The following is a 27,588-nucleotide window of genomic DNA, read 5'->3' on the forward strand; positions in this document are numbered from 1 at the left end:
AATCATCACCAAATTCCTTAAATGAAAGACCCATGGAATGTTTATTTAAATTCTTCTCTTGCAATGTTCAATAACACTTTTGCTTCTGCCCGGATACATGGCAAATGTGCCCATGATGAGGTGCCAAATGGTGCTCTTGAATAAACAAGGGTGCTATTGAGGTAAGACAGTGCATGTCTGTGTGCCTTTAGCTGGAAGAGAACGCATGACCGTGAAGGACAGGATGAAAGGAGGAGGGATGAAGCTGGCTCGCATCTATGCAGGAGCAGCTGCAGCTGGCACAGGAAGAGAGGGTGCAAGAGAAAGGAAAGAGAGTGAAAGAGGAGAAGGAGAAGGGTGAAGAGAAACCACAGCACTGTTAAAAGAGGCTTTGGGGCCTGACTGACCCCTGAAGACTGCCACCACCATTTAGAGGACTGCACTCACAATTCACAAGTCCAGCCCTCTCTCATTTTCAGTTTTAATTCATAGTCCTTAGCTCTCACTCACTGACAGCTTTCATAATTATGCCTATTTACGAATAAAGCCTTGTGACAGAGGGACAGAGAGGGAGACATATATCATATGTAATGTAGAATAAAAAAAACAAGATGTAGAACATACTGCTGCAAGTAGTGGTTGTTGTGGTCCAAATATCACAGCATTCACCAGATATTCAATCAATAAACAATATTCAAAATGCCTACTAAATCCGAAAGAATACATCATCTTGTAATAGTCACCCAACCCACTTGGACTTCCAAAAAATGAATACCACAATCCTTTGCCCATAGAGGCAAACAGAAAAAAACAGTGTGATTTATTGTAGGTAAAAGTTGATTAGACAAGAGCTAATGTAGAAAAACAGGTCAATATCCATAAATTTGATTAGGCTTTACAGATTTAGGCTTTGATCCCATACCCAGTTTTTGCCAAGCTGTACAGTAAATACATATAGTTGAGCATACTCTTCAAATTTCACTTTTTATTAGATGTCTGTTTTGAGATTTGCATAAAAGATGCAGTTTCATTTTCAATTTCAATTTCAATTTCAGTTCAACTAGAAGCCTGGTTCGAGGACAAGTATGTTAAAATGTGTTAAACATTTTATGCAAATTAGCATACAATCTATGTGGGTGGAGGGAGCAGGTGTCCTGAGCCCTTTTCCATTTTATTAGCCTGGGAAGTGTTTCATGCCATTTCAGTAATAATATTTAATTTGAGTAATAATATATATTAGTTATATTAATATATTAGTTATATTTTGGATAGTTTGTTTTAGCAGAGAAAAAGAAGAATTGCTGAGAGCTTGGACCCCTACCAAGTACACTTTTTCATACACTATGTTCACCACTCTGAAAATGAACAGCGCATTAAAATACAGAGTAGTTAAAGCCATCTTATATACAGAGGCACACACTTGTGTGCTACTACTGGCTGAGGCAGTAACTATCTCAGGCAGAGTGATGGTAGCTCAACCTCAAAGGAAACAGAAGATCTCAGTGTAAATCAGAACACAGTCAATGAGTGCCCTTTTTTTTTTAGCTAAAACGCTAAAAATAGAATTTCCTACCCAATATGACAAGTATCTTTTTAAACTGAAAAGCAGTCAGAAAATAACATGTGGCCAGTGCCATATATATACATTTTTATGCCTGGCAGGGGTTTTGAAATCAGCAACCCCAGTAGTGGGAATGCTGCACCTCAGACAATGTGTTAGTGTTGGCTTATTGCTCAATGACTTTCAGTCACATATCAAAAGCATGTGTTAGTATAGGTTACACAAGATATTGCTTTAGTGCGCATTTCATCCTTTGAGGTACACCCTTATGTATTCTGTCTGCAAATCAGAAATAATAACAACAGATGCCTGTCCACAGATTGGAGAAAAAAATTAATGTGAAAGGAAGCTCAATAACAATATATCAAAGAAATGAAATGAAAGCTGTATGGTTAGTAGTACAACATTTAGTTTTGTACCGGAACCCCTAAATGGGTTACATATACTAGTGTTGACTAACAAGATCACAGTGGTATTTTACATCAAACACAAAATTCCAAGTGATGATGTGGAAGAACAAGTCCTGGGCAAAGGCAAATGCACATCTCCTGTTGAAGAAAGATCTGCATATCGAACAGGATGATATAATCAGAAAGCCAAGTTGTTATATATCTAGGAATTTGCAAATTCATAAGACAGTGATTTACTTCACTTGGACCACATATGGAAAAGCAGAAGTCTGCAAACAGACAACCAACTCTCTAGTATGGTACAAAGAAATGAGGTTGTGGGTTAAGATGTGCAGGGATACAACTGGCCACATGTAGGGTTGCATGCACAACAGACCACACACTTTATAATGACAAGTATAGCCCCTGGCAGCCAAGGACCACAGTACAAGGGATCAGACATGCTACTGCAAGTCTATATGCCCAGTACTAACACTACATGCCAGTTTGTTTACAGGTAAATGGGAAGTATTAATTTATTTATTTACAGTGGTATTAAAATATACATAAACAACTTATGGTTTAACATTTAAAAAACATTTAGCTAACTAGTATGTTGAACTTGTATGCTGTAGTATGTTATCTAACTTATCTGGCACTGTAAACAATATTTTTACATAGTCTTATAGCTTCTTTGAAATTATAATATTCTACTGAAAAAATAATACTGTATTGGCTGCTCATAGTCAGACTGAGAGTCAAAATTCTAACACTTTTTTAATTTCCAAATTGAAATGAAAAAAAAAAACCCAGATTTTTAATATGGTCACAAAATGTTGGACCACATTGAATGTGACTGTGGTTCAGCAACTTAGCAGAGGACTGCCTTGGTCACCTGGCTCACTCAGGTTGAATGGCCAGACGATGAGTGTGACGAAGCAGGGGCCCTTTATAGGAAGTGTAAAGTGTAGTAGTGATAATAATAATTAGAAAAAGAAGAAGAAGAAGAAGAAGAAGAAGAAATAGGATTCCCAGCACTTTGCTGGGAAAGGAAACTAAACAGATAGAAGAATAAGTATTTTAACATATACATAACATTACTAGCCAGAGGGAAAAAACAATAAAAGCTTATCACTAGACTGAGTTAGATGGTACTATTATCATTAATGGTACATTGGCACACTGTCCTCTGTGACTTACAGACCAGATATACTTATACAGTGGCTCAAGTAAGTACCTTCTGCTAACTACCTTGCATCATCACTCAGGTTCCAGCATACTCAGACTGTGAAGTCCATGGGCTGAACAAAAATGTATAATAACTTTTAGTTTTAGTTTATTTTAGTAATGTAAATATCATGCATTTTGATCATACTGAAAGCACAGCCGGCACCTTTGATTTTGAACTGCTAAATACTAGGTTATATCTTAAACACTTATATTAAACTTACTGATCAAGAATTTGATGTACTTGACTGCAATACAGAGGCCACAGGCTTCCAATCGTCCTGGCTCCTGTACTTTACTGATGATTCCTAGCCTCTCTATGAAACAACTCATCATTATTTTTGCTCTGTCTGGGGGTCTTCATTGAGAAGGGTACAGCACCTGTTTTCAACCTGATGAACCTCACTAAGACCACTGCATAGCTTTGGGCAGTGAGTATTCAGGGTTTTGATGTCAATGTTGTCAAGGCATGACACTTTGCGATGGTTTTCTTAGCAGTTGCAGTAGGTAAATTCTGCACCGCTTTCTCGTTTCTCCTCTGTCCAGTGACACCTGGAGCCTGCCCTGGACCCTGCAGCACTTTTGTCGCTCATGAAAACTTTTATGTCTACATGGCTGAAAACACATCTACTTCAGTATCAGTGGAACGCTTTAATTTCATTTTCATACGGTATGTCAACCATTCAGGGTTCACCACCATCTGCAATGCTTCTGAGCAACAGGCATCACATTTTGCTCTGTTTCCAATATACTCGTACATGGGTTTCAACACAGTATTTATTCTTGCCACTCTAAAGCTCTTGAGTATTTTGATCTATTTCTGTTACTCTTGTGATTTAGAAAAGTTGATTGGCTTGGGGGGGCAATTTTAAAGATGATGCTGTTCCTTGTATATCATGCTCATGGACAACCTCTTATCCAATTTCTTTCCTCTCCATTTTTCTCCAATTTCAATTCAAGGCCAGCAAGACACACACACACACACACACACCTACACTTTTGTCTGAACAGCATGTATTCCAGCAATACCTGTTCCTTTACATCACAATACCTAGCCACAAAAAATAAGTCTACTAATTCATTTTCACTAATTATTATTTACAGACCCCCATTTTTCAGGGCTATAATCTGACTTTCTACAGTTGCAAACTTTTAAAATTGGTTGATTCTGTAGAGACTTTAATATTCATTTTGATAATCTCCAGGAGCATCTGAGAATAGCGTTTGTGTCTGTAGTAGACCCAGTAGGGGTCAGTCAGAATACAGCAGGACCCATATATTGTTGAAGTTTTTGAGAATGGCTGCTTGCTGGCTGATTGTAATTAGTTTGTAGTATTGCATGGTACTGGTCTGTGGCCTGGTGGTTGGGGCCCCCTGTTGTAAATAATATTAGGACAGTCTTTTTTCATTTACGAAATATTTGTTACTTTGAGATGGGACAATTGTAATGCCTTTTTTTTTTTTTATCTTATAGCAACATATGCATAAGATAACCCCATAACAATAGGGGTTTGATAGTAATTCAGAATCATTATTTTAATTTGCATATTAATAATATAAATATTGCTTATAGTTTCACTATCCTGATATGCTGCACTACGGTAGCAGTCTAAAAATTGCCCCTACATCTGCAAAATGAACTAGCACTGTGTCTCTAATCACACACGTATTTCTGTCTGTTTCGTGTACCAGTCTCCGGGAATTTTTAGAATACTAAGAATTTTTGAATTTAAGATCATAGTTTTTGATTTGAGATGCAGCCCATAACAGCCATCACAAAAGTGGTGGAAAGTTTTAGGAGAATGAATCTCGCTTTTAAACCATCTGGATGTACATAAGATATGTAGCGAGTGTGTAAATAATGCCACCCATGCTGTTGCTGCTTCTGCATGTGCACACAAATTTATAGAAAACAGACTGGTTAGTCAATGCAAATAATATTTACATAACACACACATATGTTACATACATGATAAAGTGTTCAAATTTTACATTAGTCCTATATTTTAAAACTAGATTGAAAAAATGTCAAAGCAAGAAAATGTTTAGCCCAAAAAGTCTGGGAACCCCTGATCTAAATATATGATACAAGTAAATATGTCTTTACCGTCTTCTAGTGTGGTAGCATTGATCTCAGAACTCGATGGACCTGTTCCAGCTCGATTAAAGGCCTGAACAACCACTCCATACTGGGCAAATTTCTTCAGGTTATCCAGCGTATACACCTCACTGTCACCAGTTGCCTTCATCTCCACTATGCTGTACTGGCCGTTACTGCCAGGCCCATTCTCTCTGTAGCCAATCTGATAGCCACGGATTACACCGTTCTGGAGCTCCTTCTTGGGAGCCTGCAACAAGAGCAAACATTTTTTTTTTCTAATTGTATTAATCATCCAGGTTGTAACATGTTGGCAAATTTGACTCAGGCTGTGTACCTTCCATGTAACACGGATACTTTGTGATGTCATAGGCTGCAGAATGACATCCATGGGCGGCCCATCAGGAGCTGTGATAAGCCAAAATGTCAGATCAGTTTATAACAAGCTGACTGCTGTCCATTAAAACTGCTGTACAGTGTGTGTGTGTGTGTGTGTGTGTATGTGAATGTGTGTGTGTGAACTTCTGTACTCACATGCTTCCTCCGTGCTGATAGTCAGCTCTTTGCTGGCCTGACTACGGCCAATTTTGTTGTATGAGTACATACGAATGCTGTAGACAGAAGCAGGATGCAGCTCCACTATGTTGGCCTGGTTATTAGTTGGGGAAATTTTGCGTGTAGCATGCTTCAGTTCCCATGGATCTATGAAGAGACCAGCACAGAAAAAATACAGCATACCCTTATTAATTTAAGTATGTTTGCACTGAATTATTTTATTTATTTATTTTTAATTTTTGTTTTAGATATAATATTAATAATAACACACTAACACAAACTATGATGAATGCATTATAAGCATCATAATCCAATAAAAACTGTATGTAAGCAATTGGCATTATACAGTATATAGGACAATGTCAAACAGTCTATCTGGCCCCAAAATATCTATATAAATTTTATATTCTTTAAGTTGGCTATTGTGCCCCAAACTGAATTGCAGATAAGCACATACCAGATTTGTTTTTGTATTCAATATCATAACTGGTAATGAGGCTGTTCCCATCAAATCTCTGGGTCCACCTTAAGTTCATACTGCGATCTTTTACCTCACGTACTTCTAACTCTGGAGGATCAGGAGGCTCTACATCAAGGAAATAAAAAAGGCACAACATAAGTGAGGAAACAGGTAAGGAAGAGAACAAGAAAGAGAGAAAGACTTAAAGTAATTGGGGATAACAAGAAAAGCAGGGGCTACAGAGCACGAGGATAAATTATTGATTTTGTGTCTCTAGATAGGGTGTATCATGTCAGACATGAATTTGGTCTTCATGGCTGGTTGTGTTACCTTGCACAGTCAACTGAATGAGGCCACGGCCTTCTCCATAGGAGTTGATAGCATGACATGAGAAGAACACAGAGTCCCCACGCTCAGCTGGCTTCAGCTGCAGAGAGAGAGAGAAAGAGAGAGGGGAGAGATAACGGGGTTAAGGACGGAGGGAGGAAAGAAGAGAGAGAATAACGGAGATGGTATTTTGTACCTATATTTCAAGATTCTAATAACTTGTCATAATCTTATGCCTTAGATTACTTGATTGATTACGTATTGACATTCCTTCAGTCTCTTTGATTATTTTTTAGATTATGTATATGGTGTGTCTCACCTTCAGCGTGGAAATCACCTCATCACTCTTCTCATTGGGGCTAGTGGTGATTGAGTAGCGAGGATTACGGTCAGGGTCGATGACAGTGTCCCCACGTTCCCAGCGAATGATAATTGGGTACTCACCCCTGGCAGTGCAGTTTAGTTCTTTATTTTGTCCTTTTATAGCCATAGTTGTGTTGGGATGAGAGGTGATCATAGCTGGAACTGGAGAGAGAGTAGAGAGAAGTACATGATAAAATATACCATATAGAAAAAGAAATGAGTGAAGGAGAAAATGAGTAAGTAAGAAAGTAATTAGAATTTAAATGTTTGTGTGACTGTTACATTAATTTGAAACTTTAAAATGAACACTGCTCAGATATTATCCTTCATGCTTGCATACACACACACACCCACCCACCCACACACACACACACACATACACACACACACACTTTATCGATTAGAAGAGAATTCTGCTGTTTTGTTTTCATCACTTATTCATTCTGCCCTCCTTCCACTAAAGGAAACAAACAGAATTGAGGGCAACAGAGGAGAGAAACAGTTTAATCAATAACACCAACACATCTTCAAAGAGAGAGGAAGAGAGACAGACTGAGAGAGAGAAGTAAATACATGATTTTTTTTACAGCTTGTTATAAAAAAAAAAACTAATGATAACATGGAAAAAAGAGGTGAATGATATAGAAAAAAGTGCCAACACTATATTAAAATTATTTTTTTACACTACCCGTACCATTTGTTAAAACAGATTCTTGTATCAAACTGAAGTTCTGATTGAATAATTCTATCTGATCACCTCTACACCCCTGTTCAGTGATAAGGCTTGGGCTGTTTGGTAATGCACCACTAACCTGCTGTATTTCCATAGTGATTGCCAGTGGCTTATGTCAGAGATACTCAGATTGGTTCTTGGGGACTCCAGATATTTCATAGTTTTTCTCTCTTATAGGACTGAACAAAAACAATCTGGGTCACTGAGTACTGGGTACAGGTGAGGTTAGATCTAGGAAAGACTAAAAAATCAAAGGCTATGAAAACCCCAAAATGTTTGGAGACTTGGGTAATGAAGACATGGAGAAAAGTTCTCTTGCCCAGGTTTTTCAATCACTATCTAAGGGATTTCCTTGCTCCCCTTCATGCTTGCTGAAAATTAACCTTAGTCTTGCCAGGATAACACAACAGGACAATGCCTAGTGATACCTAGATATGTTGGTCCGTCAGACACTATGTGTGGCTAGGCCTCCACAGTCAGGTGCTGTATAGTGGAGACACCCAGTTCTTGATCCACAATTATTCTTTCAAAAAGCTAGCTAGACCATCCTGCTGACAGCAATTCTACAATGATTCAGCATAATGATGGAAGGGCACTGTCACGAATAATAGGATAGTTGCAGATAAGTTGCAGTGTGGCATGACCTGGTGGATTCAAGCATTTGCTCTGGATTAGTTACATTCATTTCCAGGATCACACATTAGGTTCACCACCTCACACTGCCCCAGAGAGCACAGGTTGCCAAGTTGCAGTGGTTGTTGAGATTTTAAACAGGTTTTCTTTATTGCATGGGCATGTGATATTTTGTGACATATATTACAAAAGTTATAAGACTATTGTGATTTTAGCTTTCGCTTGACCAAAGAACAAAAAAAAGGTGAGACAGACCTTGTGGCTGGCTATTCTAGGCTTGGGATCTGGTCACAGGCCAGATGGCTTGCTTGCTTACATTGGGTGGTGGGTTATGTAGAACATTAGGGTTGCTGTTAGGCAAAGGTCTACATCTTTAGAGAGGATTTTGTGGATGAACAAGAGGGGTAGCAAATGTGTTTATGTTTTTTTCTTGCTTTCTTCATCTGTCTGACTGTGGGCTGTGTGTATCTGAGCATGTGAAACTACAGCAACACAAAGAAGAGCTGTTATATTTCAGAGTGAGCTAAAAAGACCCTAGTTAATTTGTACCACATGTTTTTTTCAATATTATTTATACACTACTCAAACAAATTAAAGAAACACTTAAATCACAAATTGCATCTCGATTAATTAAATATTCAAGTTGAAAATCTTTACTTATACTTATTCCAACAATGTCTAGACATGCTTCCGAGGAGGTGGCAGATGGTTTCCTGGGATCTCCTCCCAGACCTAGAGCAGGGCATCAGTGAACTCCTGGACAGTCTATGGTGCTACTTGGTGGCTTTGGATGCTCCAATATATAATGTTCCAGAGGTTCTCAGTTGGATTCAGGTCTGGGATGCCTGAGCACCAGTGAATGGCATCAATGCCTTCATCATATAGAAACTGCCTATACACTCTGGCCATATGAGGCCAGACATTGTCATGAACCATGAGGAACCCAGGGCCCACTGGACCAGTGTAAGTCCTGACAATATCTCTGAGGATTTCATCCTGGTATATAATGATCGTGGAGGTCTGTGTGACCCTCCAAGAGTATTCCTTCCCAGACTGTTGCCACTGCCAAAACGGTCATACTGGATGATGTTGCAAGCAACATAACATTCCCTATGGTATCTCTAGGCTCTTTCACTCAATGAGAACCAATGTGAACCTGTGCTCATCTGTAAAGAGAATGGGGCAAATGAGCTGCACAGTGCTAGAGAGCAGATACTGGTCTTGCCGCAGGGTTGTTGCCGTTCTACAGCCATATTCAGCTATCCTTGTGTATCGGCCTGTCAATCTGTGTTTTCTCCATGCGCTTGAAACTGTGCTGGCAGACACAGCAAACTTCCTTATGGTGGCAGGTATGGATGTGTCATCCTGAAGGAGCTGGACTGCAAATTGATTAGGTTGCAGGTACTGCCTCATGCTACAAGTAGTGACAAGGACCCTAACAAAACAAAACTAGAGACAAATCAATCAGGAAGGATATGGATAGAACAATTGTCTGTGGCCACCACCTGCAATACCATTCCCTTCCTGTAGGTTGTTATGTTGTTGCCTCTCCAGTTCACCTGTTGCCACTTTCATTTGTACCAAAGCAGGTGAAACTGATTGGTAATCACTTATCCTAACTGTACAGACTGCTGAAGTTAAATTAACTTGGTATTAATCTGTGATGATTAAGTGTTCCCTTCATCAATTTTTAAAAATGTACTACTACCAATACTACTATTACTGCTAATAATAATAATAATAATAATAATAATAAAGTTATTGGTTTGGTATGGTTTGATATTTTCAGTATATACTGTATGTTTTTATTTATGTTACATAAATTATGTTACATTATGTTTCATAGTACAAAGGATTCTGACTTACTTTTGACTGTCAGCAACATGCTCTTGCTGATATCTGAGCCCACACCATTGCTGGCCTGGCATAAATAGTAGCCACGATCCTCCTCCAAAACATGTCTGATCAGAAGAGAACCATTTGGCATGATCTGGATGCGGCCAGTCAGAGGAACTGGATGGTATTGCTGTGGGTTTCCAATACCTGGAAAATCAAAATGAAATAAATGTTCATTAAAGAAGGCATAATAATACATTTTGCTGAAGAATTACACTCTAAAATAATTTAATATAATAAACTGTATAAACAATATAGAATATGTATATAATTACTACTAACTACTACACTCAAAAACACAGTTCCCTTTGTTGAGTAAATATTATGCTGCATTTGAGACGAAGCTGCAATTTGTACTTCCCAGTCTATAACCAGGTAAACCAGTAAAATATACAAAAGAGCACATTAAAATGGCCCCTTAACTTGAAATTTCAACTTGTCAACTTGGTGTAGACTAACCAGTTCTACAGTAGAACAGTACCAACAGCCACTTGGACCTCTGACTGTAAAAGTGTGATTAAAGCAGCTTTTTAGAGAATGTAACTTTACATGTTCCAAATGAGCAAATAGAAGACATTCTGTGTTTTTTTTACCCACTTTATATATCAAACATGCCAAAGTGGGAAATTGCAACATACAAATAACAACTGACAAAGCACCATGAATGCAGCATATGTCTATAATTATGTTGAATGTATTGCTTTGTAAAGGGGGCCTAGGTTTTGCACTGTAAAAGACAATACCTTTGGCATGTTTCCACATGACTTTGGGAGGGGGATAACCATCCACAGAGCAATTAAGAACGCCAGATTTTCCATAGATCCCGTCCTGGTTGTTAGGCTGAACTCGGAAACGAGGAGGGACTGTAAGAGCCAAAACAGAATTTATCTAACCAAGAAAACAGTCTAATGAAATCAAAATATTACCCTTTGTTGATATTTTATCATTTTACACATCTCCTTTTCACAATGGTAGAGATTTACTAGGTACATGTTTTAGAGTCAGTGCTAGTAAAAGTGATAAAGTTCCCATGATTTTCAGACAGAAACTTTAGTGTATTGCTGTAGGGCCAGCACTGATTTATGATCGGCAGCTATCATCCCTTTCCTTGCAATACTTAGAAGCTAGTTGGAACCTGTTTCTATAACTGGAAAAATATGTCTATATTTTCTCACCAGTGACTATAAGCTGCCTTTCAGAACTGACGGTGGCTGCATCGTTGCTGGCGATGCAAGTGTAGTTGCCGTTGTGCTTTAGGGAAACTTTGGAGATCTGCAATGAGCTCATGAACTCCTTGGTCTCAATAGTAACACCAGAAGTGCCAGACACAATCTCCTGACCATCTTTGCGCCATGTTATCCGGATCGGCATGTCCCCAGATGAAACCACACATGCTATGTACATCAGTTTACCAATTGAAGTAGGGGGGAAGTCAAAAGGCTGAATGAGAGGGGGGACTAAGAAATTGATAGAAATAGAGAAAAGCGAAAAGAGAGTACAAAAATAAGACAGAGAAATTTGGTATTCATCAGGAAAGGTTGATATGTATACTTCTCTATGGTCTGTAGTGAAACACAAACCCTCACAACACCCTCCCCCACCACACCCCCCAAACCAACTCAGACACACATGCACTACCTCCTTCTCCCTCCAGACCATAATAGCTGCTCTAATTAGAGCCCAATTGGCATGGGGAATAATGGAGTTGCTATGGAAACCAAGGGAGGGGGTCCAACTGAAGACATCTGGGGGATTTAATCTGGGGCTCGTTAAAATTCAGTTAATTAAATCAGAGACATGACAAGACAAGCAGCACACTATACTATCTTCACACTGGAGTCAGTGTTCCCTTGTAGTGACTCACATGGACACAAAAACATGAATACACAGACACATACATCCAATGTGGACCATACTGTTCTCATGCTAAAAGCTTCTTTAAATTCTTTATTCCAAAAATATTAAATATGATATCCACCATCACAAATTCAAGATTTGTAGACCCTAGGGGTATGATGTCATGGTAATTTTTAATAATTGCAGAATAGGGTTTGGACTGGGTTTGGAATTGCACAGGAACAGCTGCTAACCTTTGACAGTGACATAGACAGTCTGGCTGATAGAGAGCTGGGGTTGGATGAGCACACTGCACAGGTACGCTCCCTCATCCATTCCTTTCTGCACATCACTGAGCTTGAGTGTACCATTCTCATATACCACCTGCCGATGGTTGTCTGGCAACAGCATGCCATCTTTGTACCACTTGATGGAGTAGTATGGGTAGCCGATCACACGGCAATTGATGAAGGTGTTGCGCCCAGCCACAGCTGTAATGTTGCGCATGGCCCTGATACTTGGGGGGCCTGAGAGAAAAAGAGGAAAACAACCAAAAACCAGACAGAAGTAGAGAGTGATGAGATGTGATGATGGAAATAGAGGCATTACGGTACACATAGAAAGAAAGTTGAGGAGTCAGGTAGAGAAAGAGAAAAAGTGAAAGATTGATGTTGAAATAAGGAGGGATGAACAATAAATGAGGAAAAGGAAAGAATAAAGAAGTGACAGAATGCAAGGAAGATGGAAAGTATAGAAAGAGGATAAATAATGGAAAGGAGAAAGGGTTAGAATGCTCTGTCAGAGCATAATGAATATGTGTGCACATTTATTTGTGTTACTATAAAATATGATTTTTTATTTTTTATTATTTATTATTTTATCTTTGTGTGCCAATAAATTATACATGTAAACTAATCTAAAATATACTGTTTATTCAAATAGCTACATCACATGTTTAATAATTTATCGGGATAAGTTTATTTGACATCACATTTAAATAAAATACCCCAAATGCACATGTAAAGGTTTCAAGAACTGGTGAGAACAGAGGCTCTCAGAAGGCTTCAGCTACCATCACACCTGCTAACCAGTTAACATTCATACTAGATGCACCCTTGAGGTCATAGTTAATTCATGGCAAAGGTCAGCGATGATCTGATTAATGCAGGCAAAGTGCATATCACTGTAACTTCATAATGAAACTATTCACTGCATTTCTTTGTGGGAAAGAAATGGGAGAAAGCTATCCTCTGAAGGACTCTGTTCTCAATATACATGAGAATGAAGGGAGAGGGAGAGATGATGGACAGAGGATGATGACAAACAGTGACAAAAAATGGGAATAAATAAGAGTCACAGTATAAGTAGTACTATTACGTACTGGAAGGAAAGGAGTAACAAAATGGAGGATATGCATATGGAGATTTGCATATGAAGATTTTGTGTAAGATTCTCGTCTTCTCTGCCCTTCTTTCTTGCTGTCGTTTGCCTTTCTGTCTCTCTGCTCAGTGCATGTTGAGCTTTGTCATAGCTCTGACAGTCAATGCCTGATGTATTATTCAATAAAAACTGTCTTACAGTATCCCCTTCTCTCTCTCTCTCTCTCTCTCTCTCACACACACACACACACACTTTTGTTTTTGCTTCACAAAATAAGAATTCATGAGCTCTCTTAAAGGTTTGTTCAATAATAAAAGGTCTATGCAGTCTATACTGCTTTTGAGAAGAACACTTCTCAAAAAGCTTTGGGTTTGTTTTTGAGATTGCGCAACTGCATTTAGATGAATTTAAATGAGAATGCATATATTACTGCCTCATTGTGTATCTCCTCAGACTCAGTGCAAGTATGGACTTACAGTAAGTTCATGTTTTTATATCTTAGTGGGGATCAAATGTAGGATATGAATATCCAACAGATTCAACCTTGTAGGGACATTTGTCTTTTTTTTCTTGTTTGGGTATAAAAAATCATTAATGTGTGTGTGTGTGTTTGTGTGAGAGAGAGAGATATTCACACAAGAATGATAACATGTCTTCTTATAAGAATACAAATATATCATAACTAAGTAAAGGGAAAAAGAAAGAGAGCAAGAGGTGGAGCATTAATAGGAAGCAAAAAGAGGGAAAAAGAGGTAAAAAGGTGCTGATATCAATAAATACCCTCTTTTCTCCTCTCCTCTGATGTATTTTAACTCCTATTCTCGACAGGCTGGAGAGACCTTCCCTGCATGCTAGCTCTTTAATGTCTTCAATATCTAACATAACTCAAATCTACTAACCAGAGAAAGAAGATTAAAAAGCTAAAACTATCTGCAAACATTGAACCCACAGCAACAGGAAGTGGAATGTATTGATCAAACTCAAGAGTTTTGGACATTTAAATGAGGAATGGATGGGTGGGTGGGTTGGTTGGTGGAGTGATGGTAAAAGGAGGTTATGGGTTTAAAGCCACCCTCTAACAGCTGAGATTGAAAAGTAGACAGGCACCTCTTACGTTTATGCGCGCTTGGTACTCGGCGCTACCGGCCGAGTTGCGTGCAGCGCAGCGGTACACGCCCCCATCGCGGATCTGTGGGTTGCTGACGTTAACATGCGATACAGTGGAGCCGTCCGAGAGCGTGTACTGACTGGCCCGGTGCGCCGAGTCCCGAGCGATCGGCTCATCATCCAGGGTCCAGGTGATGGTGGGTGGAGGGGCACCTTTGGCTGCACACATTAGGGAGAAGGGTTCACCTGGTGCCACCACACGTTCACTGAAGGATGAGACAATCCTTGGTGTACCATCTGCAGGATAGTTGGAGGAAAGATAAAAAAAAAGCCAAATAAATAATTATAATAGAACTAAAACAAAGTGGAAGTGGTCTGTTAAATAGAAATCTTTTATCTTCTGTCAAAAAAGAGATCACCAACCTAAAGTAAGCTTTGTTTGAACTTAATTAATTAATCTGGTAATTAGAGAAAAACCTTAAGCTCTCCATATCTAAGAAACAGCTGCATGTTCTCTCAATCATTTCTGTGTTCAATGGCAACTCACCTTCCAGCAATATAATGGAGAAGTCCTGGGCTGTTTGACCCTTGCGAGTAGCAAAGCACTGGTACGCGCCTGAGTGTCTTTTCTGGGCAGCAGTGATGAACAGAGTCTCATTGTTGGTACCCTGAATGGAGAAGTGCTGGTCAGGAAGTACAGGCTCTGTGTTCCGGAACCAGGACACACTGAAATGAGGAGAACCTTGAACAGCACAGGACAGGATCACTGTACTGCTGATACCTGTCTTCAAGTTTTTAGGGGAGACAGTGACCCTTAGTGGCTCTGGGGAGACAGGAGAGTGGAGAAGAGACAAATACAGATAGAGATAATTTTAAGATATTCATGTTCAACACAACAGTATTTAATATGTTCTTGTCTGTTTTTAAAAGGACACTAATAAATCTGGTAGATAGGATGGTATTTAACATCTGGATGGTTGGTGATGGTAAGAAAAGTTTTGTGATAATTATACAGGATTTTTGTGATATTCTCATCTTTCCCATGTAGTAGTTGAACCACTAATTTCAGGTTAGAATCACTTATCAGAATAAGCAATCACATGGCACCTTACTTAAGTACATCTGATGGATGAATTTGTTTATATATTGTAAGATTACTCAATTAATTTTGTTGGATGGTCTTGCCCTGTTCTCCACCATTTAAATATGTTCCTCCTATTTCATTCAGGTCAACATGCTATTTACCCCATTAGCACTTTTAGTTTAGTTAGTGACTTCTGCATTTATTTTTTTCTTTTTATTAAAAGCACTTTATTTTGGTTTCACCATTTTAATAATCAAGGTGCTATATAGCAGTAGTTTCATTAGCAGCAGTAGTACTTAAATTTACCATTTGTTGTATTTACAGGGCATTTGACCGTGCTACACATTAATGATAACACTGAATTTCCACTTTACTTTTGGTCCCACAGAAAACAGGTTACAACATAGGAAAAACAGGAATGAGTAGACAGACGGAGGGGGACAGAGCCACGTGAGAAGAGAGGAAGAAAAAGAAAATGTCAGTGAGCAATAAGGCAGCTGGTGTTATGTGCTGGGGGCTTAGTGTGTGAATGTGCGGGTGTCTGTGGCACCCTCACTGCTCGCATTGTCAGAGTGTGTGTGTGCACACTGGTATGATCTGCCCACTGGCTAAATGTCCAAAAGTCCACCACACCTCCTGCTCTATACTATTCTCTCCTTCCTGTCCCTTTAAACACACACACACACACACACACACACATATATATACATATATATATATATATATATATATATATATATATATATATATATATATATATATATATATATATATATATTGTTTTGTTTTGTTTGTTTTTGCTTTTTTTTTGCTTCCCTTTTTCCTTATGGACAGCAGAAAGTGACAGAGACCATCCAGCTTGCCAGTACCATTTCGTCTTTTCTTTCTTCTTAAAGGTGAACCTGAACAAGTCAGTATTAGATATACTCCAGTTTTCAGATATGTTAGATTCTATTTGACTTGCTCTACTCATATTTATATCTCAGTCTTATTTTTTCTGTTTCTACCCACTCTCATGTTCTCTTTCTCATTTTATTAAAATTCCTATTTCTCAGTTTTGATTATACAGTACAAGCTTTATGCCCCTTTCCCTTTAATTAGTAGTTTTATTTGAAAACCTCAAAAAGCTTGACCTGACAACTGATCAAAACAAAATATAACTGGGAAAGAACATCTTGATAACTATTTTTCTTATGATGCACTAATACATCAAGAGGTGGATTAAAACATTAACACACTGGAATGACACAACAAGGAAATTCTAAAGAAAAAGAAGAACATGAACTGTCTCTCTACATTCTGCAAAAAAATAAAACACACAAAAAAACATTTATAGCATAGTGAAAAACTCAAGTGTCCTGCACAGAGCCCAGACTCTGACTCAACCTCACTAAACACTGACTGAACCCCAGACCTCCTTAGCCTTCCAACATCATTGTCTGATCTCACTAATGCTCTTGTAGCTGAATGATCACTAAAAGCACTAAAAGCAGAGGGAATCTGGAATAAGATGTTCAGCATGCAAATATGGGTGTGATGGTCAGGGGTGCACATACTTTTGGGCATATAGTGTATATAGTTATTCATGAGTTAATCGCCAGTATACTCTGAGCAGACGAGTCTGAAATAAAAATTCCACTAAATATAATAAATGTTGGATTTGTTATATATCACATCTTGTGTAATGTGTCTTTTACATGCATAATGTTCTGTAAGAATCATGTATTACATTGTGACACTGTGTTAAAGCTGATATCAACTTCATCAGTCATCTGATTCTTGAGCAGCTTAAGAGGTTAAAGCAAGGAAAACTAACCATACATTTGGATGACACAATTGTACTAAACCCCTTACTGTAAACAATACTCATTTGAAAAACCTCTGATCCTTCTTATTTCTTTCAAGGTTAAACAAACATTTATAGTACTGTGCACAAACCTTCTCCCACCTTCCCAATATTCATCTCCTCACCTATCACATTGAGGTATCCTGTGACCTCCTTAGAGCCAAAGCTATTGGTGACCTCACAGATGTAGTTGCCCGAATCCTCCATGCGTAGGTCACTGATGGTAAGGCCTGTGAGACGCCTGGTCCAGCGGGAGTCAGCCGGAAGTGGCCTGCCATCCTTCAACCAACGGATAGTGGGATTGGGGAAGCCTGAGGCAATGCATGGTAGCTCCACGCTGCGACCCACCTGCACTTCACCTGACTGGAAGCTGTCCATCACTGAGGGTGTGGACTCAGTAGGATCTGAAATTCACAGAAGACATACTGTAAATAACAGTCACTTATACTGTGGCACTTTCTCCAAGATACTCAGTAAAAACTTATCAGGCAACATCCTTATCAAGCTGCCCAAATTGCCCAAATACCAAATTTTGACTTGTTTAGTTCCTTACTGTTCATGAATGCCTTTTTGGAGCATGAACAAAAACAACTGTATTTAAACTATATACAGTTAATCCTATGCTATTGATTCTGAAAATCTAGGAAACTCAAGTAGGATTATACAGTGGCAGTGATGAATTCTGAGTGTAAACATCTTTAGGCAACAATGTTTTTTATGTACTAACATGAGTGTCATTAGCTTATTTTCTAAAAGAAAGTAATTGTAGCATACGCACCCAACACAGAGAGACGAGCACCATTGCTCTGTCGGGTCTCTCCACTGTATTTGTGTTTGGTAATGCAGCGGTAAGTAGAAAGCGCGTCCTCCTTCTGCACGTCTGATATGTACAGGGCCCCATATAATGTCAAGGAGAACCTATTACCTGTGCACAGATACAGAAAGATCAATGCACACATGCTAATACACACAGGCATGTAGACTACATATTAAAAAAAACAATATAATCAAAATATTTACTCACAGAAAGAGATAGAAAAAGAGTGTTAAGTTTAATGTGTGTGTGTTAATGTATACCATACAATTCAGTTCCATGGATAGCAATACATGACACACCATAAGATAAGACAATATGCATTTTTTCAATTGTTTTTTTTGCTTGATTAAGAAAATAATTCTTCTGTCATCTACCACAGTTATTTTCTCTGGTCTTCTAGGTCTTTTGGTGTTCATTCCTTCTTTTTAAGAATGTACCAAATAGTTGATTTGGCCACAGCTAATGTTTTTGTTATCTCTCAGATGAGTTTGTTTTAAATTTTGAGCTTAATGAAGGCTTGCTTCACTGCCAGTGACGGCTCTTTGGACTTCATATTCAGAATTAACAGCAACATTCCAAATGCAAATGCCACACTTGAAATCAACCCTAAATGCATCTCTAAATGCAAATGCAACTCTAAATGCAACTCTAAATGCAAATGTCACACTTGAAATCAACTCTAGACCTTTTATCTACTTACTTGCTACAGCCTCAGAAGCTTCACTTGTACATCTGACAAAGGACTTTTGTCTGAAACATTCTGTTTCACTGAAAACTTGGCACAATATACTGAATTTTTACCACCTTTCTATATATAAGCTGCACACACACACACACACACACACATACACACAAAGATCAACATCTGGACTGACTGACTTAATTTGAGAGAGTGCATAGATGTGTGCATAACTATGTCTGCATAACTATGTATGACGACAGAGATGTGCATTGATATTCTATTATTTTACATTTCCTAATCTGTACTCTTGACTTAAATAGGCAAACTGCATGTGTGTGCGTGTGTGTGTGTGTGTGTGTGTGTGTGCGACTCACTCTGCTGGTGTGGTATCTGCAGGATTGCGATCAGAATGCTCAATGAATCTACATCTGAATCTAAAGCAAATTTAGCAAAGCAGATAAGACAGGCATTGCCACCTAACTTACACCGACAAAAGGTTTATACACAACTGCCATTTGCAGACACATGTATAAAGGCCAAGTCATTTACATCTGAACACACAAGAAATATCACACTTACAGAATTTATGTGCTACTGGATTAGTGAAGAAGATATATGCATGAATGAAAATGAATAAATGTGTGTGTGTGTGTGTGTGTGTGTGTGTGCACGGGTATTGTTGTCATGCTGAGTGTTAGGCCTGGCAAACTGTAATTTGAGATTCGGCCCTCACGTTCCAACCTGCATATTAAGTCTTACAGGATAATGTGCACTTGGCGATGTTAACTCTCGACAACAGTAGCGCAACGCTGTCACAACACTTCAACTCGTGTGAGAGAGCAAGGGGTGGGCACAGGGGGAGAGAGAGAGAGAGAGAGAGAGAGAGAGAGAGAGAGCGCTACAGAGAAATGGAGAACAAGCTACACGAAGATGAGAGATATTTGGAAGATAGACGCTGGTAGGTAAATCAAACAGTAAGATGCTAAAGAGATACATAATTCACATCATATTTTTTTCAATATTCCTTGTTCTTGTTTATATTAACCATTATCACTAGTGTGTAATCTCTCTCATTCCCTGTATATGTCTGTTAGAGTGTTAGGAATATCCACTGGGGAAGATAAACGTGATGAGAGAGAGAATCGCTCTGCATAATTTCTACCTACAATAAAGCCTATTTGTGATAGCAGGTCATGTAAAAAGACTGAAAACCAAGAGTGCAGCAGATGAAAAAATGAATGAATGTATGAACGAACGAACACAATTTTACAATATGAATTCTGTGCAACTAGTATCAGTATATTTAGCAAAAAAAAAAAAACACAAAACACTGGAAATCATAAATAAAAGGGTTTGAGAGAGAAAAAGGAAAGCAATTCTAACTGAATTATTTCAGCCTACTCAGGGGAAAAAATATAGATGAGCAGAATTGACAGGCATATACGGTAAAGCATACAAAGAAAGACACATATATAACATATCTAATTAGATATGCAGAGAGACAGAGAGAGAGAGAGAGAGAGAGAGAGAGAGAGCAATGAAGTTTGGGGCAGAGGCAGAGGTTGGGTGTGAGCTGGATTTGTTCATTGGATTTGCTCTCATGCAAATGACAGTGCTGTGGTCATGTAAACGAGGATGGCATTTCAAACTGTTTGGCCCATTACTTATTAATGTTCTGCCTCAACCGCCCAGCCTGCTAACCCTCCCTCCTTCCCTACACTCCGCTCCAGCTCCTTTTTTTGCGTACACACTGACTGTTGCTAGGGCCTCTGCGGTCACATGACACAGGTTAGGGGGCACTGCAGTGGCACGCACACAGACAGACAAGGGCAAGAGAGGAACAGCTGAACGCGTGTGCATTAATAGGAAAAATCTGTATATTGTTTCAGGGATTGTTTCAAGGATTTGATTGGCTGGGAATTGAATGTAATATGGTAACAATGGAAAGGTGACAAAGGCTCTGCCGGGCAAATCAGAGAGATGTGCATACAACCCAATGCATAGAGCACAAAATTATGCAGATCCATGTTAAGAGCTTCAGTTAATCTTCAGAACAAACATCAGAATGGGAAAAGTCTGATCTCTGTGCCTTGACCATGAAATGGATGATGCTGCCAGGATGGTTTGAGTATTTCAGAAACTACTGATCTCCTGGGATTTTCACACACAAAAGTCTTTAACACATAATGTTGCGAAAAACGACAACAAAAATCCCTCCAGTCAAATGCAATTGTGTAAGAGGACATCAGAGGAGAATGGCCATACTGCTTCAGACAGACAGGAAAGCTTAGGTAACTGAAATAACCACTCTGTTCAACTGTGTTGAGCAGAAAAGCATCTCAGCACACAAATACACATGGAGCCTTGAGAGGGCTGAGCTAGCAGCAGTAGAATACATAAGATTCCACTCCTCAGCAAAGAACAAGATCTGAGTCTGTGCTGCAGTTAGCACAGGGCAGAAGATTAGAATAAGAGCCTGGACTGTGTCTGATCTTTGATGTGCTCAGTTTTGGTCAGTCTGTACCCACTGATGCCTCACATGTCTGTTAACTTTGGCTACTCAAAAATAATAATTCAGATAAGTAGAGAAATGATACACTGGCAGGAAAATCCACCAGGACACCCTCGTTAAATATTCTATTTTATATTATATATTTATTAATTTTATTGTTTATATTTTCAACATATATTTCCTATATGTTGTGTACATGCATTGTCAATTTTTGTTGACCCACTATTCCCACTATGATTATACACACACACCCACAGAGAGAGAGAGAGAGAGAGAGAGAGAGAGAGACTGATTAATACACTCTGTATAATATACTGACTTGCTCACATTCATGGTTACCTACATACAGTAAAAATACTGATTAATAATACAGCTGTTCATTGGTGTACAAAGCTAATCACAGCTAATCTGTTTCCACCCTTGTTCTATTCACAACAATATAAATGTATAATAAAACATAAAAGTAATCTGTATCTAAATAATCCAAACATATAAAATGAGTCTAAATATTTCTTTCAGTCCTTTTTCTGACTAACAGGAATTAGTGACATACAAAAGGACATCACCTCCTAGCATAGACCCACACCCCCCTCTCACCATCTGCCCATTTATGAATCTAATTCCCTTCAGAATCAAAGTGGTTGCTAAGATGAGTGTTCAGTAGTGAGACCACACAGATAATGAAAGATGTCTTTTGTGCTCTGATATAAACACAATCGTTGTATCAGTGTTTGTTTTGGGACAAACAGTGCACATTTAAAAACATCTGTAACATCTCAAGCTGTTCCTGAACAGCTCTTGTGTAATCCTCCTCTTCTCTCTCTGAGCCTGAAGTTAGAGTTGTGACCGGTCAAGGGTGCGTGGTTCCCTATCACTCTTATCCTCATTTACTTAGCTATCATTTCTCTAGCATTTGACCCTTTATTTCCTTTTCTGTTTATGCTCATTATCAGCCTACTCTTTCTCTTGACTCTTCTTTCTTTCTGCCAGTGATTGTAGGAGGGTGGGTTTGTGGAGGACTAATGTGCTCATTAAAAAGGCATGTTTCACTGTCAAATGCCAGCTGCCAATCCTGCCCCCCCCTCCTGCATGTAAATGTGGCACCCCAATATTTTTATTCCAGAACAACTGAAAAAGGACTAGAAACACAGCAATACCCTCAGAGGGGAATGAGAAATCTTGCACTTCATTCACACTTCTAGTAGTCATTAAAGGCTTGTTCTACATACAGCAACCTTAAATAGACTGGCATAAATATTCAAGGGGCACAATTTGGAAGGTGGTGGTGATGCGGTGTGTGCGTGGTGTGTGTGTGTGTGTGGTGTGTGTGTGTGTGTGTGCGCGAGTGTGTGATGCGGGGCAGAGGACAGGAGGCAAAGAGGAAGCACAAGTGGAAAAGGATGCCAGATGCCAAAAGATTTGGAGGGAGTAGAAGGATGGCACAGAAAATAGACAGACTAATTGGAAAAGGTATAGACATCCTTTCATTTCCACTCTCTTAATGCTTGTATAAGTGTGTTAGTATAATATAGAGATGTCTAACTGTATTTTTTTTCACTGTCAGTCCTATGTCAAAGCCCCACTGATTAAGGAATATACCTTTAAGGAATCATTCTCTTAGTCCATGATACATTATGCTGCTTGATAGTCCAACAGAATTACAGAAAGAATGAGTGGTGTGAAAGAAGTGACTGCCTGAATGAATGCATGAAGCTAGAACAGACTTCACATGGAAACATGATTGACTGAAAGTAAAGGAAAATGGAAGTGTGAATGTCAATTGAATGAAAGATATTGTCTGGCCCTGTGGAAGATCAAATTGCTGCAAACTGAAAGCTGTAAGGCGATTAATCCAGCACCCCTACATGCAGTACTCAGCATAAACATAATGTCATGGTTGAGAGCTGACAATGACGCTTTTTTTCTTCATAACATATTGTAATATTTTTATATCGGGATGCAAGGTTAAAGTTGAAATCAGAGGCTCAAACATTATTTATATCAAGAAATTCATGTACAGCACAAAGGAGATGCATACAGTGCCAGTGGTCCATAAAAACATGGAATAAATACTCAATTAAGCAATGACTTTTGTTTTGTTTCTCAAAGTTTATTTTGATCATTAAATTGGTGTAAAAGAAGAAAGAAATAAGGATATAAACAGCAGCACTGTCTGTAGTGAGGTAGTTAGGGAAGAGGAAAAAAAAGTAACATCTCTGATTTCCTGTTTCCTGTGTGTGTGTGTGTGTGTGTGTGTGTGTAGTGTAGTGTTAATTTTGGCAGACAGTGATTGATATTGGCTTGGTTGTTAAGTTTGACAGGAAAGCCAGACTACTTGTATGGATTGTATAACACACACACACACACACACAGACACACACACACGCAGGCTGTTCCCACACCAATCAATACAGAGTCTCTCCAAGGAGAATCTGCCTTTGTCTACTCCCACACTACAGTGAGAGTGCCAAAATATTACTCTCTGAGGACTGAAAGTATTCTGCAGTCACCATCAGAAAAGGTTCATCTTTCCATTTAAGACGTAAAGGTACTGGTTTGGTGGCTCGGAGTTAAATGACATTATTGATTATATGGATTCTTTAAATTTCCACTTCCTCTCATATAGCTGAGGCTCTTATAAGGTTTGTGAAGCTTTCAGAAATAGAGATCAAAACTCAAAAGTATTTTACGTTTTTATATGAATGACTACAAAAAAGAAATATACATTTTTACAATACTTTAATTTTTACAACAAATGTATTGTATAAAGTAATAAAAAAACTGTGTTTTAAATAATATTGCAGATGTAAAATACTGCACACTTTTTGACTTCATGAATCATAATATACTTCTACTTACATTATTGCCAGTCCATGTTTTTGAGCTATTTTGATTACTACTTTATATCTCTTTTGTAAATATATGGAAGCATGAGATCCAAGTTATAAAGTGACTGGGCAAACTAAGAAGAATGAATCATTTTAATATGAAATATCATGTTTACTCTTTTGGTCTATATTCTAATAAGGAATGCAATACAACAGCAATATGGAGACAGATGTTGTAGTGAAGGAAAGAGGAAAGGAGTGAGACGGAGAGTGACATTGTACCCAAACCTTCCCTGCACCACTGTCTCTTCTGCATCAGTGCCCTGTGCTCTGCCCCAATTTACCCAATGTCACTATAATCAGTAAACAGCTGAGGGAAACAGGGGGAGGGGATAAAAGGAGAGCAGAACAGAAAAGAGCGCGTAGAAAGAGAAATTCATTGAAAGAAAAAAAATCTTTAAAAAACATACAATTGTGTTCCAAATATTTAAACTTCTAGATTGTATAGACAGATTCCAAAGACTAAAAGATTATAAATACTGGACACATAAGAAATATGATTACAAAGTTATCAAATAGATTTTCTCTTATGTCTGATATCCAGTAATCTGTATTCATTATTACACACAATTGTACTACAAATCTTTCAGGTGAAACGTCCTGTTTGACATTGACATCTGACATGGACACTTGTTCATATAAAGGGTCAGAGAGAGAGAGAGAGCGAGAGAGAGAGAGAGAGAGAGAGTGAGAGAGAGAGAGAGAGAGAGAGAGTAACATATAAAGATTGATTAGGTGTAATGTTTTTCAAAGAGGTCAGTCCTATCTCCAATCATTATACTGTCGGCAAATGTAAATATGGTTAAGTGTAGAATTGTATAAAAAACTGAACCAGTGTGCTGTAGTGCTTTGGTTAGTGTTCTAGAGAGCAGAAAACAAAAGATGTTATAGGAAGGAAGATATGAAAATGTGATGAAAAGAATGAAGAGGGTAAGAAATGGGAGAGGAATTGAGAAAAGGGCAGCTTCATAATTTATGAGCCATGCACCATGTGTCTGGTAACATCTGCTGTGGCATGGCTAATGTGTGTTCCCCTTTCCCCTCCTCTCTCTCTCTCACACACACACCACACACCCACCCTTGATCATATATATATATATATATATATATATATATATATATCTACATATGCGTGTGTGTGTGTGTGTGTGAATAACAGAGCACATGATCATGATCATTTGTGTGTGGTGTGAAGAGAGAGAGAGCAGTGGAGCTGATTCCCTTGAAATGAAGGCATTAACATATCTATAAATCAACATAATCACTGACCTCCTCCCCCACCACAATCTCTACATCTCACCAGCGTGAGGTTTTACAGACCTGCTCACAAATTAAACAGTCAGGATACACTTACACATGACAGCACAGATTCTGCATCATTTTAAAAGATTCATATTTTATATCCAAATGTCTAAATTCTAAATTTTTAAACTCAGTTAATTATATTGATGGATATGTTAGTGGTTATTGTGCCTACTGTGTAAAAAAAAAAAGCTACCTGCTGTGTTTATACATTGCCTTATAACTGTGCTTTAGGAACAGTTATTATCTGTTCCTAACTGTTCTATTAACCATGGTGCTTTGACACTCTTTGGTTTGCACTATATACAGTTCGCACGTTATACATTCTCCACTCTACTTTTTCAATCCGAAAACATGTGTCATTTATGTGTAATGTTAATCTCCATCCTTATTACACTGCAACCTCGGCTGTACTGAATTCTTGAATATGATCAAAAGAGTTGATTTATTTTGTATAGCAGCAGCTCTAACAGTTGTGCTGGATATAGTAACATCTCATTCACAGGGACTTGTCTGAAGGACCGTCTACATAATCTAAGCCTAATAAAAACGTGCAATTAACAAAAATATATAATAGTTAATTTGGTGAATGAGATGTTTATTTAACGTTTACGGAGTCTCAGGAGTTTTCTGCCACAGGCGAGTCTTCAACACAGAGGATATCACACTGCAGTTTCTCTGTAAAATGATGAGCTGGGTTTTTTCCTGTTGTTGCAGTCTTTAATTTCAAGAGTGAGAAAGAAATACCAGTGAGTGAATTGTGGTGTTAAGCTATTTTAAAAAGTATATGTCGTTCTTTAATGCATTAAAATGATAATAATTGGCAAATTGCTGAGTTATTAGAGTAATAAAACAAATTAGCCCATGCTGCAATTGGAAAATCATCACCTTTGGGCTGGTAACAGGAAGTCTTCTTTACATGGGCTCTCACCAGCAGAGATGATTTTCCTATAACATTTTTTTACTACAGCAAGCCCTATAATTACTGTGTCTTTTAATTGTTTAATTTGGACACAGAGAGCTGCACTGAATATCTGAATTCCACCACTGTGCTTACATGGAACTAAAGAATTTTACATTTTCTGTATTGCATTGATTCAGTATATTTGTATGTAGGAATACACAGTATTTGATAGATAGATAGATAGATAGATAGATAGATAGATAGATAGATAGATAGATAGATAGATAGATAGATAGATAGATAGATAGATAGATAGATAGATAGATAGATAGATAGATAGATAGATAGATAGGTTAGTATTTCTTAGGCTTCTTCATGCCATTGTACATGCTTTCCTCCCCCAACGGATGTGTGTTTTGGCTTACGCACATCTGACATTTAACTCATTCTTTTTTAGCACACAATGATTACTGGAGCATAGAGATCTCTTCTAAGGAGGCAATTTTTTTTTGACCTAACATATTATTTTATTGTGTGCACCAGTGTTTCACAGTGTGCTAGCAATTATACAGTAAGGGAGAAAAAATAAGAGGCAGCAAGAGCATGAATAGGCATGACGAGTGAGGTAAGGGAGGCACGGAAAAATGTGACAGTGTTGTGACAGAGTGAAGGAGAGAGAAGTGTGTGCGTGTGTGTGTGTGTGTGTGTGTGAGAGTGTGTATATATGCACACTGATGGGCTGGATCCATATCCCCGGCTCTAGAACACATTAGCTGCATTAAGTGAGCTGACAGGTTCCTCCTTATTACCCAGCCTTGTGGCACACACTGTACATAGTGACCTGACAACCACACACACACACACACACACACACACAGATACACACACAGACAGCCTATCTGTGTCTGACAACTGTGTGGGTTACACACACATGCAACATTTCATTTTTTTGCAAGCATATCTGCAAACAAACACTGAGCTCAGTTTTATACTCCATTAAAAGAACAAT

At 38.4% G+C, this 27,588-nt stretch overlaps 1 protein-coding gene across 3 annotated transcripts in view; it reads right to left on the reverse strand.

Annotated features, from left to right (window-relative positions):
* LOC131368211 (cell adhesion molecule DSCAML1) overlaps positions 1 to 27,588 on the reverse strand; it is a 92,317-nt gene that overhangs the window by 30,345 nt on the left and 34,384 nt on the right. For 2 of the 3 annotated variants that reach the window (XM_058414192.1, XM_058414191.1), the window contains exons 4-17: positions 18,253 to 18,399; positions 17,600 to 17,878; positions 15,092 to 15,367; positions 14,545 to 14,841; positions 12,312 to 12,584; positions 11,397 to 11,678; positions 10,965 to 11,084; positions 10,192 to 10,368; positions 6,916 to 7,121; positions 6,600 to 6,696; positions 6,267 to 6,395; positions 5,789 to 5,956; positions 5,592 to 5,662; positions 5,264 to 5,504 (exon numbers count right to left, since the gene is read on the reverse strand). In XM_058414192.1, coding sequence (XP_058270175.1) covers positions 5,264 to 5,504; positions 5,592 to 5,662; positions 5,789 to 5,956; positions 6,267 to 6,395; positions 6,600 to 6,696; positions 6,916 to 7,121; positions 10,192 to 10,368; positions 10,965 to 11,084; positions 11,397 to 11,678; positions 12,312 to 12,584; positions 14,545 to 14,841; positions 15,092 to 15,367; positions 17,600 to 17,878; positions 18,253 to 18,399 — 2,763 coding nt within the window. The remainder of the gene's footprint in view (positions 1 to 5,263; positions 5,505 to 5,591; positions 5,663 to 5,788; positions 5,957 to 6,266; positions 6,396 to 6,599; positions 6,697 to 6,915; positions 7,122 to 10,191; positions 10,369 to 10,964; positions 11,085 to 11,396; positions 11,679 to 12,311; positions 12,585 to 14,544; positions 14,842 to 15,091; positions 15,368 to 17,599; positions 17,879 to 18,252; positions 18,400 to 27,588) is intronic. The other variant, XM_058414193.1, reaches the window with a different exon arrangement.

Source organism: Hemibagrus wyckioides, linkage group LG17 (genome assembly GCF_019097595.1).
Source record: "Hemibagrus wyckioides isolate EC202008001 linkage group LG17, SWU_Hwy_1.0, whole genome shotgun sequence".
NCBI classification, from domain to species: Eukaryota; Metazoa; Chordata; class Actinopteri; order Siluriformes; family Bagridae; genus Hemibagrus; species Hemibagrus wyckioides.